Raw genomic sequence first — 16,192 nt, 5'->3', positions numbered from 1 at the left:
ACTTTTATGTTAATGCCCTCTATTGAATGACTGAACATTGACTGTGTATTTGTTTAGCCTGAAGGCCAGAAGAACTCTTCACACCAACCTTCCAATAAAAACTATTCCTGGAAAAAATGGGTGTTGTCATTGGCAAATCATAAAGTGTATGTTACACACCAAACTGTAGCTGCGTAGCCTTTAGGGACTGACGTGCTAAACCCAGATTTATCCAGGAGTGAATATGAGGATTCACCAGTTGGCTGTATTTAATTCTGTTCTCTGTGCTGTTGTTATAGTGAATTTTCTCCCTCCCTTTTCATCTGGCGTTCTGGGATTTTAGTCATCAGCTAAACACTCTTCTACGAGTGGAAGGTGGACAAATACAGTTTTTTTTTTAATTTGTTAATTCAGCAAATTGCCTAGGAGACTCATCAAACTCTGACTCCTTGAAATGTATAAACTGACCTGACACCAGGCCTTCAGGATGCTGAGGGCCTCTGAGTCTTCAGCTTTGTGCTTCCGTTTGTCCAGAGCTTCAGACACCAGCAAATCCATCGTCTTTGGTTGTGTCTGAAAATATCTTGTTCTGTGTTTTACAAAACAGAATTATCTGGATCCCAAATCAAAAGGTCTGAAACACAATTGGATTGCTTTTGTTGGATTCTCCAAAAATGTTTTACCAGGAATGAAAGATTCACCGAAACCTTTCACTCACATCTTGCTCACAGCTAAAGTGTTGCAGTGCATTATGGACCATTAGTTTGTCAATTTGATCACAGGAGATGACACCAATTGTGAATTGTGTGTGTCATCACATCAGCTCACACTTCACAAATGTCAAGTCAGACATGGAGAAAAGTAAACATCAGAGACTTTTGCAAAAATATTCATCATCTTTTTAAGTGACTTTTTTTGTGAAGGTTCTGAAAAACCAGATGCCAGGCGGCTTGCTTGAAAGTTGGGTGAGGGATGACCCTGGTGGTGTTGAAGGTGAGCTGGCCGGCCGGACAGTGAAATCCAAGCCTCTGTTGACATCCAAACAGACATTAAATGTGATAAGATGCTGGTTGGATAATGTGACTGCACATGCGGAGACAGCGTATTTACTATCAATATTATGGGTCACATCAAAACTCAGATGAATGCCTGCGTTGAGCAGGCATTGAATTTAGACGCACATGAGGGGGTTGCAAGTTTGGAGCCACCCACTGTCCAGCAACATGCATAGACACATGAAGCGAAGAGTTTATAAAGACGCAGAATTTCGCCATTTGGGGGTCAGCTGTCTTTCACCAGCGTCCGCAGCAGGAGGTAAGAATCACTGCGCACACACTCAATGAGGCAGCCCGTGGGATATCTAAAAAGTAGTTAATCACCAATTTAGTTACATGACTGTAAGAAGACGATATGTTTTTTTTAAATTTAAACTCACTAATATTTATTTCCCTTAACAGAGAGTACATCTTTTCAGTCAAGATAGATAAAGATTAGATCAACATATGAAAAAAAATGCTTGCCCCATATATATATATATATATATATATATATATATGAAAATAATGTTACAACACTTTTGGTATATCTGGTGTCTTGTTTTTGAATGAGAGGACTTGGCAATGACGGGCTTTAGTGAGGTGCTGAACTCACTTTTTCTAATCATCTTTATCTCTAACATGATTGACAGTGCTGTCTGAGATGACTGACTCACTTAAAAACAGAATTCATTCTGTTATCATACTCAGAAACATTATCAATGGAGCGTGAACTCCCAAAGATTTGATCAAACTCCTGGGTAGATTCTTTCTGAATACTACATAGGATAGGAATAGGATAGGACTGTATAATAGGAGTGGAACCATAGGGCTTCAATAGGGAGAGGCATTTCTCAGTTTTTAAGACGCAAAATCAAAGGAAATGATACCAAGAAATTTTTGTCAGGTTTCAGAAGGTCAATCAATTAACATGGTTCTGGAATATACTTTTTATTATTATTTATTATGTGGAGGTGTTTTTATTTTTATTTTATTTTATTTATTTAAAAAAATATTCCCCCATTCTCATTTCAGGGTCTCTTTGCTTTAGGCCTAGTTGTGTTTAGGAAATAAATCATGGTGTTTTCACAGTCAACCTCCTCAACTGGACTGACAGAAACATTGCAAGGGATGCCGCGTGTTGCATAAACGTTTGTATCAACTCGGAATTTAAAGAGAGATATACGACTTATCCATGTGTTTTCACCCCAAACAAGGCATTCATTTGTAGCAGTTTATTGCATTTAGATGCACAGATGTAGGTTTTTTTTGAAGAAGGAAATGTTCGTTTGGTCAAGTTCAAAGGTTCTGTTCATATTGTTTAATTCCTGTCTGCTAGTTTTGCCAGTCATGATTTATGTAAAAGAAAGGTACAATGAATAAAAAAACACAAGATTATTAGATTAAGACACAAGACAGCCACCCATCTTCAAATCATGACTCGGCAGTAGTATTCAAATGAGTGACACCGCAATCCCAGATCGCATTCAGGGTCACACACTCAGCACACAGCACACGCCGCCCCACTCCAGGCACACGACTTGTATTGACAGTCCAAACAGGTCCAGTGGGCGATGTCCTCACAGGAAATGAGCCTGAAGGCGGATGCCTTTTGAGTTCACCCTCCATGTTTACCTTGTAGACACAAAGTGTCACCTGGAGACTGCGTGTTCACGTTCTCCTGACCCGTGTCTGCAAGCAGAGACATCAGGGCTGCCGTGATCCTTATGTCATGTGGCAACAGCACCAGCCTGAAATATCACCAGGCTGTATTTAATCCAACATGCAGAGCCTACCAACAGGTAGTGTAAAAAGTGTGCTGCATTCCTGCAGTAAAGAAGACAGAGATGCTCAGTCATGCATAAATAAAAAGCAACTGAGTAAAAGGTGGAATAAATAACTTGTTTTTTTGTTTAAAATGTGATGGATAACCAAAGCCTTTGTTTGTTCGATGATGGATTCGAACTAGGGACCTTCTTTGCATTACAGCTTTAAGGCGAAAACTTAATTATACCGGTCTTCAACTGGTATGAATGATTTTTTAAAAAGATGTTTCCTCCAAGGTTGATCTGAAGTTCATTTTAATAAAACGAATGACTTCTTATGATAATATGGGCTGTCAGGCGTGAAGTAACTTTAGCTCCCATCGATCAACAACTGTCTTTGACAGCTTCAGTAGTACGTCAGGACCAGACATTTACTATTATTTCATAAGGTCAGCCTCACAAAGGTGCCAGTGATGATGACAGATATTCTTCTAGAGGATGCTGAAGCATTTCCTCCAGCAGACTGGGCCAGTCCACAGTTTCCCCTCCATCAAGATGTGAAGCATGTCTGTGTTTCGGGTGCGTAGCCTCGAGGTGCTTACGTGGAGCTGAGAGCAGTGATGAAGGACAACAAGCAGGAGACCTACTGGCAGGAAACTGGCCGATGGCAGGGCTACGAGGAGAGCTTCGACCCCCAGGCCGGAGTCTGGGGCTCCTCGCACATCTCCTACCTCACCTTCAAGAGCCTGGTCCAGCTGCGCCGCACCATGAACACTGGTGAGTCAGTTGCTCAATTCTCTTCAGAGGTGGAGCAGAAACTGTGCATTATGATTGTAATTATTTAAATGGCTGGAGTTTGTATAATTTTAGAGAAAATGGCTCTCTGTTTGTGGTGTCTGAGCAGAATAATCACTGTTTTGAGCATCTCAGAAAGGCTCCAATCACGTTTCTTCCTCCCCCATTAAATGGTGCAGGAATAAAATCCTATCTAGTCACTTGGCTCTGCATTCACTGCTCCATCAATGTGTCCAACTCTTCTCCAGCGGACTTCCTTTTTTTTTTTTGGTGAGCGACTCAGAGTAACGTTTGAAATGCTATTGCACCAAGGTGTGACCATTTTTGACTGTGAAGAAAAGACCCTGGCAAGCGTCGCTGAGAAGATGGTCAGTGAGATGATAAGCAAGAAGCTGGTCAAGCCTGGCGATAAACAGGGACTTCTGAATTCACTGCTTCAGACCCACAGGTACGTCCACGATGGGTGGGTGATGTGGCATGACACACAGCTGTGATGCAGTCTTTGGTGGATGCGGTAAGGGAGGCCTGAACCAGCTCACCACTGTGGTCGATGCTCAACATCTACTTGCAAACTATCATTTCAAACCAACTTCCCCGCCTCAAGTCTTCACTAGCAGAAGTTAAACACCACTTTCCCTTTGAATGCAACTGAATAATTTTCCAAAATATAGGTGCATATTAATGTATAGTTTGTTTGTTTTGTGGGCACAGTAAATGAACTCATGTTTTATTTGTGCTATTGATTTTTCCAAGAATAATAATAATATTTTTTCAGATAACAATCGCTGTAGCGTTGAACAAATTCCATTGTCAAACCAAATAAAATCACCACAACTACAACAAGTAATTGTGGTAATTACTTTTTAATATCATGGAATAAATGCAACATACCAGAGCTATATGTCAGATTTATTTTATTTTCTACTCTCTCTACAACCAACTACAAACAGTGGATATTGCCGACTGTCCTGTAATTAACCAGAGGGAATTCATTTCCCATGGAAAAGTGAAGCGCTCGCACTTAAGCAACCTCAAAATTGTTGTCACACAGAACTGTTTTTATTCAAGTGTACACTTCACAATGCTATTGCTCTGGAGGAATATGTTTCTTGGTGTCCAAACAATTTCAACAATGCTACTTCAACTGCTACTACTGCTGGTTATATTATTGTTATTATTATTACTATTATTATTATTGTTGTTGTTGTTATTACTATATTGTTATGTTATAATTATTGTTGTTGTTATTATTATTAAAATTTACAAAAAAATGTGTTACAATTGTTGAATTGAGCATTGAAGATATTAAGAATAGAATGCAAGTATAAGTAAGTAAACAAGCAAAATGTATGTTTAAAAATTCTGTAAAATTAAATTAAACTAAAACTAAAATTTCTATGGGACTGGTGTGTCCTTCATGACTCTGCAGAGTTGTTGTTCGTCCATGTTTGAATTTGTTCAAGATGCTGAAGGGCACAGAACAATCTAGTAGCTGAACGTTTGCCCGGCATTCTTATGTACTCACACACACTATTTGCAAACACATGGATTGGTACGGCGACTGTCTGTGGGGCTCCAAACTCTGAGACTTTCTTTGGCTTCCAGCCGATCAGCTGACCCAGAGAGCCAGACTCTGACTGGAGGGGTGGACCTGAAGAGGTTCTCAGTAAATGAGAGGGTGAGTTGTTACACTGATGAGATCATCAAGTGAGTGTCAGCCTGCTGATAATGTGATCTGCTCTGACGCTACGAAGCTTCAAGACAGGAGGAACTTTTGCATCACTCAGGCGATTCATGAATTTGGAACTCTTTCAAAACATTTAAAGAAAATTGGGTTTTTTCTCTTGATGCTGAAGACAATTCCTCCGTGTAAATAATTGACAACTATTTCTGTATTCATGTCCTTAGAGCGATGAAACAGATCGAGTCGAGGCTTCCATGGTGTTAGTGGGTGAGCTGCTTTTTTCTTTTTTTTTCTTTTTTCTTTTTAGATGTTTCATTGGCTGTTTTGCATGAGTGTGCCTGAACTTGGACCTTCTATCCAGGTGCTCTGGACTTTCTGGAAAAGCCCACGGTTGCATTTGTGCGTCTGAAAGAAGCAGTGGTGCTGGACTCAGCCTTGGAGGCTCCAGTACCGGTGCGCTTCCTTTTTGTTCTGGTTGGTCCCAGTCACACTGATATGGATTACCACGAAACTGGACGAGCAATGGCAGCACTAATGGCAGACAAAGTAAGTCAGTACGTTTTGGCTTGTTTGTGTGGTACTTAATGGAGCTTGGCTGTTGCTGGATAATGTTTTAAAGAGGGCATTCAAACCACAGAACGACAAACAGGCAAATTTGAACTTGAGTTGTTGGAGTGTACATGTGATTTACGCACAACTGTTTATGGAGACACATTCAGTCAGGCTCATCTGATGTGCATTGAAGTACATTTCAAGCACGAGTTAACGTTTAAATAAAATATATGTTACAGTAATAGTTTTCCATTCAATGGTTATTGAAAACAAGAAAGATCTGAATCAAACCATTTGATGTCAGTTGCTAGTGTTGGCCAAAATAAGTGAAACCTCAGTTGGATTGAACAAGGACAAGTTGAAGTGATGTCTGTCTCCTCATCAGGTTTTCAACCAGGCAGCGGTTCAGGCGAAAAGTGTGAAGGATCTCACCGAAGCAGTGGCTGATTTTATGGACTGCAGCATCGTCATCCCGCCTACTGAGATCCAGAATGAAGCCATGCTCAGTTCCATCATCAGTTTCCAAAAGAAACTGCTGCAGGACAGATTACAGCCCAGGGAGACCGTCGTCCAACAGGACGGCAAGAAACGGAAAGGTGACAGAGGGATCTTTTTCCTGAGATGGGATGCCATTGATAGCGATTTATAAATGAGGATTTTGCACTAATTTTAAAGTTAAGTAATTGCATTAAAAAAATGCATATTACATACCACAGAAGAAATGACCCAATTTTTCAGCATTCATTACTATTATATGAGTATAACTCATTTATAAGTCAATGTTTATTCAATTGTTGTTTTCAAACAATAAATAATTAAAGAAAATAAGAAAAACTATTTAATAAAGAAAAAAATATTCGGGAGGTTTTTGCATGGAAAAAACGGCCTGTTGCTATGCAAGAAGCTCCTTGCACTGTTCTATGTGGTGCATTCAATGTATCCAGGAATTTGGTTGTCCTCTTTAAAGAAACTCCATAAATACAAGAATTGCTCCAACACTAAATTGAATTTGAGCCTTTGACTTTATTCTCCTCGCACAAGAAGATGTTTGCTCTCTTTGAATAGCACGTAGCTGTCAGTATTGTTGCCTCCAAGTTGCTACTTGTGACTGACTTCCTGTTAGCAATTCATTTTTTTATCCAATTTTTAACTAGTCGTGGGATTCGAAAAAAAAAAAAATCAAATTAATTAGAGAATTTGTGATTAATTAATCTAAATTAATGGCAGTTTAATGGTATAAGAATATTTGCTACAAGAAGCCACATTTTTCAATTTTGAATGAATGTGGTATATTACTGAATCAGATGTTGGACCTATCCATACATTTAAACAACAAAATATTGTTTATTTTGCATCAGTTTGACAATAGCACAAAAAATCACAATGGTGGCTATATTCAAGTTTTTATGTCACCTTTTTAAATTAAGTTAATATATTTTTTATAGTAATATATAACTCGTTTAAGACCCACTATTAATTTTAACCCATTCCAACGATCAGGTTTATTTTCTTTCTTTCATTTTTGCAATATTGTTTTCTGAGAAACATCCACAAACTTTTTGTTTATTTATTTATTTTTGTTTTTTTCTTATGGAACACAATAGAATAATGCAATATATTAATAATATTTTGTATTATATTCGTTCCAAAAAAGAAACTGAATGAACATATGATACACTGACCTCGTTTGTGTCAGTTTTTCTTACATTATCAACAGTCATATTTAAATCAAGTCAAAACTAAATGAGTTTCTGATAATGAGAAATGTTTATTCTTCCCCGGTGCATTGTCCCTCAAACTAACAAAGCACTTTAGATCATATCTACATGTTTCACCTATAGTTCTGTTTCCAAGATTGCCACTTAAAATGATGTTCCAATATTCCTTGTCTATGATGGGATTTTTTAAATAAGTTATTTTTTGTCTTCTGATTAGACAGAATACTTTTAACTGCTTCCCTTATTTTTCTCTTGTCCTCATGTCTATTTTACTTCATAACTCTCTCATTGACTTTACAATGTCATATACTTCAAACTCATTCTTCTTCTTTCCCTACTCTCCTGGCCTTTCAATAAGCCCTCACTAAAAGTGACCTTTTTCCTCTACTGCCAGTTTCCATCTCCACTGGGCCCCCACCTGAAGACCCCCTCTCTCGGACTGGTCGGCCATTTGGTGGGATGATTCGAGACATGAAGAAGCGCTATCAGCACTACAAAAGCGACATTACCGATGCGCTGAATGCCCAAGTCCTGGCCGCCATCATCTTCATTTACTTCGCAGCCCTGTCACCGGCCATCACTTTCGGTGGCTTGCTAGGTGCGTATTCAAATGAGTGTGTCAGAGTCCAAAACGCGTGGTCCTCTCCAATAACCGTGCGGCTTGTTTCAGCGGATAAGGTTGAAAATATGATGGGCGTCCCAGAGCTGCTCATTTCCACCAGCATCCAGGGCATTATCTTCTGCTTTATTGCTGCTCAGCCGGTGCTGGTCATCGGCTTCTCCGGACCTCTGCTTGTGTTTGAGGAGGCCTTTTTTGCCGTAAGTTGTTTTGAATACGATGCATCGAGGCAGTCAGTATCAACTCAAGAGTTTAAAAACGTTTCATCAGGTTCAACAGATTCACTCATACAGTAGATTTCAGACTTTTACCATGAAAAACACGCTATAATAAGAGATTACAATGTCTTATATAACGTATCACTGCAATAAGATGGTTTTTATGATATTATAAAGGCTTGTAGCTGGTTAATAGTATTACTGGCTTATTTTTAATTCAAGATTTGTATTTGATCTAATTAATTCCTCTGTTATTGGATGCTATTTTATTTCTGTTTTAATTCAATTTTGTAATATAAAATTGAAAATTATGTTTTCCATTTTTGCTCCTCATTTAAAAAGAGTTGTTCAGTCCAAATTTCCATTCAAATCTGAAGTTCAATATTTTAATTCATTATGTCGAACCATCCATTTTACTTTTTGGTTAGGGCCAAGTGATTTGAAATGGCATTTAAGTCTAAAAAACACTGCTTTTCCCAATCTTTAGTTCTGCAAGTCCCAGGAAATCGAGTATATCGTTGGGAGAGTGTGGGTCGGCGTGTGGCTGGTCATCATTGTTGTCATCATTGTGGCCTTCGAGGGCAGCTTCCTGGTCCGCTTCATCTCACGCTTCACCCAGGAGATATTCTCCATCCTCATCTCCCTCATCTTCATCTATGAGACCTTCGCCAAACTGGGGAGGGTAAACCATTCACCATCCATGTCGCCCTCTTTCTCATGTTTTCCTGAAGCTGGCCTTGTCCAATCACAGAGCATCTGTGTTTCCCCAGACCTTCAGGGCCCATCCACTCAATCTCAATTATGCTCATCTGAACAGCAGTGTGGAAAATCCTTGGCAGCCTAGAGTGGAAGAGATGGTCATTTATGACAATGCCACCGGCAACACCACTGTTGTCATTAACACCATCAGGCCACCGTATCCCAACACAGCGCTGCTGTCCATGTGCCTCATGCTGGGCTGCTTCTTCATCGCCTACTTCCTGCGGCAGTTCAAGAATGGGACTTTTCTCCCAGGAAAGGTCAGTTCGAAACATGCACTCAATCCGCAGATCTCCAGAACAAGCGCTCACCTGACCTATGATCTTCCAGGTCAGACGCTTGATGGGAGACTTTGGCGTGCCTATTGCGATTTTTCTCATGATTGTTGTGGACTATAATGTTGAGGACACCTACACTCAGGTATTGTGGATTCAATCGCATTGAATCTATGTTGGACTGGGGTGTGAAACGTGGCATTTTATCGACTGCAGAAACTGGTGGTTCCGAAAGGCCTGATGGTGTCCAACCCTGCTGTGAGAGGTTGGCTCATCAACCCATTTGGAGAGCACCAACCCTTCCCTGTGTGGATGATGTTCGCCTGCTGTGTCCCCGCTCTTCTTGTCTTCATTCTCATCTTTCTGGAATCTCAGATCACAACGTGAGTCAGTGGGGATTTAAGTATTGTTTAATTTCAAAGTCTTCCACTTATTTTGCTCTGATCTTCCGCCAGCTTGATTATCAGTAAACCAGAGCGCAAGATGGTCAAAGGCTCTGGTTTCCACTTTGACCTGCTGGTGTTGGTGGGCATGGGTGGGCTGAGTGCCATATTTGGGGTCCCCTGGCTCAGTGCTGCCACCGTGCGGTCAGTCACCCATGCCAATGCTTTGACTGTCATGAGCAAGGGGCCCAAACCTGTGATCGAAAAGGTGATGGAGCAGAGGATCAGTGGCATTGTGGTGGCCTTGCTGGTTGGTGAGTTGCATCAATAAACCCTTTCATATTTCATCTACTGGGAAAGTTAATGTGTGTGCTTTTGATTATTTATTATTTATTTATTTTGCTCCACTTTACATTCAGTTGTTGATTTTTTCTTTTTTTCCCACACCTTTTTAAGGCCTCCTTCTGCATTGCTAGTTGATAGATAGGCGCTTCATTGCAGTAAAATACCGCCACTCCTGGGTGATATTCCAAACTTGGAATATTTTGGCAGTGCACTTCATTCATGGTGCGTCCAACTAGGCACAGTCAGGTGTTCTACTCTCACTATGAGTCAGCAGAACATTGGCACATGGCTTAACCCTCCATCTTCCTTTTATGCAACACAAGATACACAGAGAAAGGTGTCGACATGCAACACAGAAGGTTGACTTCATTGTCACACACAAAAGTCCTCTTAAAATTGTCAGGAATATGAGTGAGAAGCGGCTGCATAAACTAGTAAGAAATTCTGTTAGTTCAATTATTTACAATATTTTTTTTTGATTTGTTGTAATTTAACTCTTTGTTTCGAGGTCTGTCTATTCTAATGGAGCCGATCCTGAAGATGATTCCCATGTCCGCCTTGTTCGGGATCTTCCTTTACATGGGAGTCACATCACTCAACGGCATCCAACTGTGGGATCGAATGCTGCTTCTGCTCATTCCAAAGAAATATCACCCTGATGAACCGTACGCCACCAGAGTAAGAACCCCTCACTCAACGCAGACCGAATCCGACTGAGACGGCTGACTAGCTTTAGCTTTTCATCCATTGTCAGCATGGATGTGTCAGACTCTCTGCACTACCTTTCACTCTAACAAACCGTTGTGACCGCAGGTGAGCACAGGAAGGATGCACTTGTACACCGCCATTCAGATCGTATGCCTTGCAGTCTTGTGGATCGTGAAATCCAGTCCAATCTCCCTGGCACTTCCCTTCATCCTCATCCTAACCATCCCTCTGCGGATGTTCATGACCGGGCGCCTCTTCACGGAGCTGGAAATGAAATGTGTAAGTAGTTTGCAGTGGAGCTTCCTGCAAATCTGTAACAATGAACGGTGACAGTGAATTTCTGTCTCTGCTTTCTGCTGTTTCAGTTGGATGCTGATGATGCTAAAGTGACATTTGAGGAGGAGCCTGGTCAGGATGTGTACTGTGAAACTCAGATGCCGCTATAGAAAAACCCACATGGCAGCTAGGCAGATTATCTAATTAAATGAAAGTGTCTTTGACTTATGTTTAATAAAGGAAAGTCCAGAAGTACATTTCAGCCCAAGAATGTAATATATTATGACTGATGTGGTGGTTTCTTGTTTTGATACCTTTGCACAGCAAACTCCGGGAAAAAAGAAATAAAAGATATCCAAGCAAACAATGTAATGTTTTAATGTACTGTCGTGTGTAAATGGATGTGATGCTGTTTTCCTCAAAATATGCTACTTCTTGCCTTGTAGACTAATAGAGGCCAGTCCAGTTTTCCACTTCAGTATATTTCAATTTCCAAATAGTCTGACCAAACGGATGGCCCTTTCATGCACAGGGCTCCTATAGACATTATTATTTGAGTGTTGAATAGGTTCAGTGAAGAATGGAAAACATTTGATATTGTAACTTGGAGATTTCATGGAGTGGTGTTGTGTTCATTTCACGCTTCGATGGATTCAGATGGATGGTGTGAGCCTGTAACATATTGACTGAGATCAAGACGTTGAGATGGCTAATGACATTTGAGACTCCAAAATAGAAGGCAAAAACTTTCATGCTTCACCACCATGGGGGTGGTAAGTGCTCCGTCCTCTGACCAACAAGGCCTTGCTGGGTGACCAGTTAGAGGGTGTTGCACGTATTCATAGAACTGAAGTTACATTGAGGTAAATTAACATTTCTATGTCATACGTGCTCTGCCCTTTAATGAGCTTCCCTACACGGTTGAATTGAAATCATGTCTCCCCCATCGTGAAACAGAGGTATCTCCTATTACGGGGAAGAGTAGATCTACGTCATCCAGTCCCTGTGTCTGATGCATTCAAACAGTTGGCACACCGACAGCATCCTAAACGTCCAGCGGGCGATGTACTGGTTCAGACCCTGTAGGTTGAGAATCCCCCGGACTTCTTCGGAATGAGGAAGTTTGTGGAGTTGAACCCCTTCTCTTCCTCTTCTATGGCCACCGGGGGACACTCCGGATGCTCCTCTTCAAACACCCTCCTCTCAGCCGATGCATCGTTCTCATCCCAAGGTTTGGAGGACTTCTTGGTCTTGGCCAAGGCCTTCTTGGAAGCCACGGGTGGAGGGGAAGCGGATCCAGCTGCCTACGGGGTGGCTGCTTGCTTCTCCCCTGAGCACTTGACACAAGATGAGTGGCCGTCACATTCAGAAATCTCTGCTTTACAGAAACTGCATCTCTTCAACGACTCCATATTTCCAAGCATCTAATGATGATGATGACATACTCTGAGGCTGAGTGAAAAAGGAGAATGAAAAAGGCGGACAGGGGTCTTATGGGGAGAGGTGGATCCTTCCTGGATGGAGAGCCAATCAATCGCTCTCAGGCATGAGGCGGGGCCTCGGAGTGGAGTGGAGGTAACCAATTGCGAAGCCTGTTAGGGGGCAGAGCATGCATGACATAGAACCACAATGGCCTTTTCCCCTTCATCATAGTGCAAGGAGCCACCAGTGAGATCATGAAAAAGAACTCCTTGTGGTGACAGTTATAAGTCTAAAGTGGACAAAGATAAAACGTAATTCTACCAAATGACTTTTAACAGAACTAAAGGCATGAGGTGATGCAAGCAAACTTCTGAGTTATGGAAGAGGATGGACGATTTCACACAGTCACTATAGGCTAGCAAAGAAACAAGGAGGGCAGCTGGACACACTGAAACACGTGAAATGAAGCCTACCATGTTGGATTTCAGAAGAGGGGATGGCGACAGTAGCGCTGACACCAGTGATGGAGACCAAGTACAAAGTGAGGGTCAGCTTGTTCAAACATATTTCTTATCTTGGTTTTTCAGAGGTAGCTATGTGAGTAGTTTCAATAAATAAATGGGTGTGACTAGCAAAGACATCGGAAGACCATGTCTGTCCTTATTATTTTGAATATTGAAAAACCTACCAAAACCCAGAACAAATGAGTGACACCATGATGAGTCAACACAATGTGGTGGATAGAACTGCAGAACCAATGTGATGAGACCAGCCTACCAACTAGCCAATACCGTTTTCAAAATTCAGTTTTAAACCTGTTCTGTGTGGATCCATCAAATTAGTCATGATTCTTCACGGTCTCCATCTTCTAATCAGAAAATTGACATCACACATCAGCTTTTCACCTTCAGCTGAGATGGTAGTTGTCATCTGTAATCCAACATTTTAGAAGCATGAACTTTCAGTCACCACCATTATTGATATTTTAGCCCGCAAGGTCAGTATAATCATCTACTCCAGCTTCCGATGGATGATCAACGTCTTCCTCATCTGTGTTTCCAGACGTCTGCTGGTGTTTGAGGTGGCTCTTTTTAAAGTAGGTCTGAAGTTGTTTGTCTTGCTATTTGACATTCTGTTAGCATGAGCTCCTGGGTCAACATCAGTGAATCCATCTCCTTACACACTCTAGCTGTAAATAAATGGACGCCTTAGTGCACAACTTGGTCCTACCAATAGAATGTTGTGATTTCAGGCCAGACCCAGAAGGATGTGCTGGTTGTTGGTCACTCAGATACTGTGCGTGGCACTTCTGTGGATTGCGAATTCTGTTGCCATTGGCCTGGGTATTCCTTTCATCACCGTCTTCATAACCTCACGCCACAATTTCATCAAGACCTTTCTCTCTCTGGAGCTGAAATATGTAAGTAGTTCGCAGCAGAGCTGGAGTCGAGAAACTGAAAGAAATGATTTATTTTGAATTCCTGTCTGTGGGCGCAGCTCCATCGTGGGATGTCCAGGGAAGGCTCCGCTACAGTCTAACCAGCTGGTCACACTGTCCTGAAGAAGTCATGGAAGCTGACTCTCATTTTGGCAGAACAATAAACAGCTGCGACCCATCCAAGTGATAATGGCATCATGGTGCAGTACAAGCATTAGGCACTTGTGCATTTAATAAATATAGCGTCATGATGAATGATGCAGTCCTGATACTCATTTTAGTTTATTTAGTGAAGGGTGAATTTCTCTTTCTGATGTATTTCTAGGTTTACATATTAAATATGACCCAAAGAAGCAGTCCTTAGTTGAGCTTGTTTTGACCTATTAATGGTCTATTCAAGGAGTCAGTTTACAAACTTTTTCCATCTGCATCTGGTATAATATTCTGCATGTGCGACCGATTTCTCATTTTTGTTCTGTATGAGCAGTGGTGGGGCCAATAGCACTGGCTTTGGAAAGGGGAGGGAAGTTTCTTTTCACTCAACCGAGGTCCTATTATAAATTCCAGCACTGTTATTTTGTTTTGCATTTCTCAGCCGCTGTACATGTCCTGTATTCTGCATTTGATTTTGAATGTCATTCATTGGATTTGTGAACATCAGGACCAACTTTAGTGAAATTTATCACAATAAAACAATAAATGTTGATACACTACAGAGAATTGCAGAATTGCAGAGAATTATTTTTGACAATGGAGAAGGTGAAATGAAACTAGTGGGCTGTGTCAAAATGTAGGTCAAGACTGACTTTATTGGAATAAAACATATGGTAATAATAACCAAAAAATGCTTTAGTGGGGCAGATTAAAATACGTTTCTCGTGTCAGCTGAGTCACATGGTTAATGGGGGCTTAGTACACTGCACCTTTGAATTGTTTTGGTTATTTAGTGAAGAAATGTGACTGATGATGATTCTGTTAAATGATCCACCATGATCTATATTGTGCTGATAAACTCTTTAAATCAACACAATTAATATTTAAGGTAATATAGTGCAATTAAAATAATATATTGGCAAAGCTCATAGTGACAAAATGCGTCGGTTTGATATTTGATAGAAATGAAAGCTGGCGACACCGTTTGAAACTGACCAGCCACACACACTCCACAACGCTTGGCGGCGCTAAATACTATGTCGATTCTGTGGGACACACAAGGAAGTATTTTCATAGGCCTGCGTCGATTGGTTGATATACCAGTCAGACCCGCCCCCTGCGATGAAAGCGTTGGTAGACTCGACGCATGTTTTAGCTGGAAGCAACACCGTATGTGTTTAAACGTTTATTTTTATACACTGCGAGAGCCACGTTAGCACCCGTTCAAACGTCTATCTGTTCCGCCAAAGTTTAGTGGGGTTCCTTAAATTGCGAAATGGAGTCATCCACAACATCTGGTAAGTAAATATTCATATAATCAAAATACACTCCAAATCGCATTTGGCTGTTGGACTCATGGTTTCAGAGTGGACGGACGCAGACCTACAAAAGCTATTGTCGAGGATCAAATCCCAAATCGCACGAAAACACCACAGGATGGCTTATTATGCAGGACTGAAAAGGATCGACTGGAAAAAAGTGGCATTCGCTCCTTATTCACCTGTGGCATGCGTCAAAAAGTGGAACTCTGTAATGGCAAAGGTGAGATAACGTTGTCAAGCGGCGCAACTAAACTCGTACATTTTAGTAGCCAGTAGTAGACCCCCTATTTTAGGAGTCATTAATACCAATTGTGAGTGATGTAGTTGGCATCTGTGGGGCCTTATTATTTGTTTGCATCTCTGCATGTTTGTCAGAATTGTTTTTAGTTATTAGTAAAATTGCCGCAGTAAGAATAAGATAAGAAATGCAATGTGCATGCAATTCTCATGCTTTGTTACTAGATGCGAAAGTTTCGAAACCTGCAAGAGCTGGTTGAAGAAGCAGAAAGTCGGTTTGAAAACGTAGATGTGGTAAGTACCTGTTCAGATGGGCCAAATCATTCATTGTTTGTACATACAACCCTGCTGCCATTGGCAATATGCAATGCTTTACTCCACTTTTATTGTGGAAATACTTGTCATCTTTCAATTTTGTTATTGTGTTGTTGTTTTTTTGCCCAGCCACAGACATTAATTCAGGTGTTTTGCAGGCTCAAGATGTGGAAGAAGATGTTCTATTGGAAGAA

General features: G+C 41.0%; 1 protein-coding gene across 2 annotated transcripts; it reads left to right on the top strand.

Annotated features, from left to right (window-relative positions):
• The first annotated feature begins 1,153 nt into the window (after positions 1 to 1,153).
• LOC128759412 (band 3 anion exchange protein-like) lies at positions 1,154 to 11,465 on the top strand. 2 transcript variants are annotated; one of them, XM_053866311.1, is made up of 17 exons: positions 1,154 to 1,293; positions 3,367 to 3,556; positions 3,887 to 4,022; positions 5,180 to 5,252; positions 5,483 to 5,525; positions 5,620 to 5,804; positions 6,196 to 6,406; positions 7,923 to 8,126; positions 8,199 to 8,347; positions 8,853 to 9,047; positions 9,136 to 9,384; positions 9,455 to 9,544; positions 9,616 to 9,782; positions 9,855 to 10,096; positions 10,636 to 10,805; positions 10,941 to 11,114; positions 11,201 to 11,465. In XM_053866311.1, exons 2-17 carry the CDS (start codon positions 3,400 to 3,402, stop codon positions 11,279 to 11,281), a joined length of 2,526 nt encoding a protein of 841 aa, XP_053722286.1. In that variant the 5' UTR covers positions 1,154 to 1,293; positions 3,367 to 3,399; the 3' UTR covers positions 11,282 to 11,465. The 2 variants fall into 2 exon arrangements, with proteins under 2 accessions (XP_053722286.1, XP_053722285.1); XM_053866310.1 differs by having other exon boundaries at positions 7,923 to 8,347.
• The last annotated feature ends 4,727 nt before the right edge of the window (positions 11,466 to 16,192 follow it).

Source organism: Synchiropus splendidus, chromosome 5 (assembly GCF_027744825.2).
Source record: "Synchiropus splendidus isolate RoL2022-P1 chromosome 5, RoL_Sspl_1.0, whole genome shotgun sequence".
NCBI classification, from domain to species: domain Eukaryota; kingdom Metazoa; phylum Chordata; class Actinopteri; order Syngnathiformes; family Callionymidae; genus Synchiropus; species Synchiropus splendidus.
Note: the sequence above shows the minus strand (reverse complement) of the source record. Positions and strands in the feature narration are given on the sequence as shown.

What these genes read in the sequence shown, in the direction of transcription:
- LOC128759412 (XM_053866310.1), top strand. Translation starts at nt 3,400, where the DNA reads ATGAAGGACAACAAGCAGGAGACCTACTGGCAGGAAACTGGCCGATGG. An exon ending in TCACTGCTTCAGACCCACAG is followed by an intron (nt 4,023 to 5,179) that starts GTACGTCCACGA and finishes TTTGGCTTCCAG; the next exon opens with CCGATCAGCTGACCCAGAGA. An exon ending in TGTGGTGGCCTTGCTGGTTG is followed by an intron (nt 10,097 to 10,635) that starts GTGAGTTGCATC and finishes CTTTGTTTCGAG; the next exon opens with GTCTGTCTATTCTAATGGAG.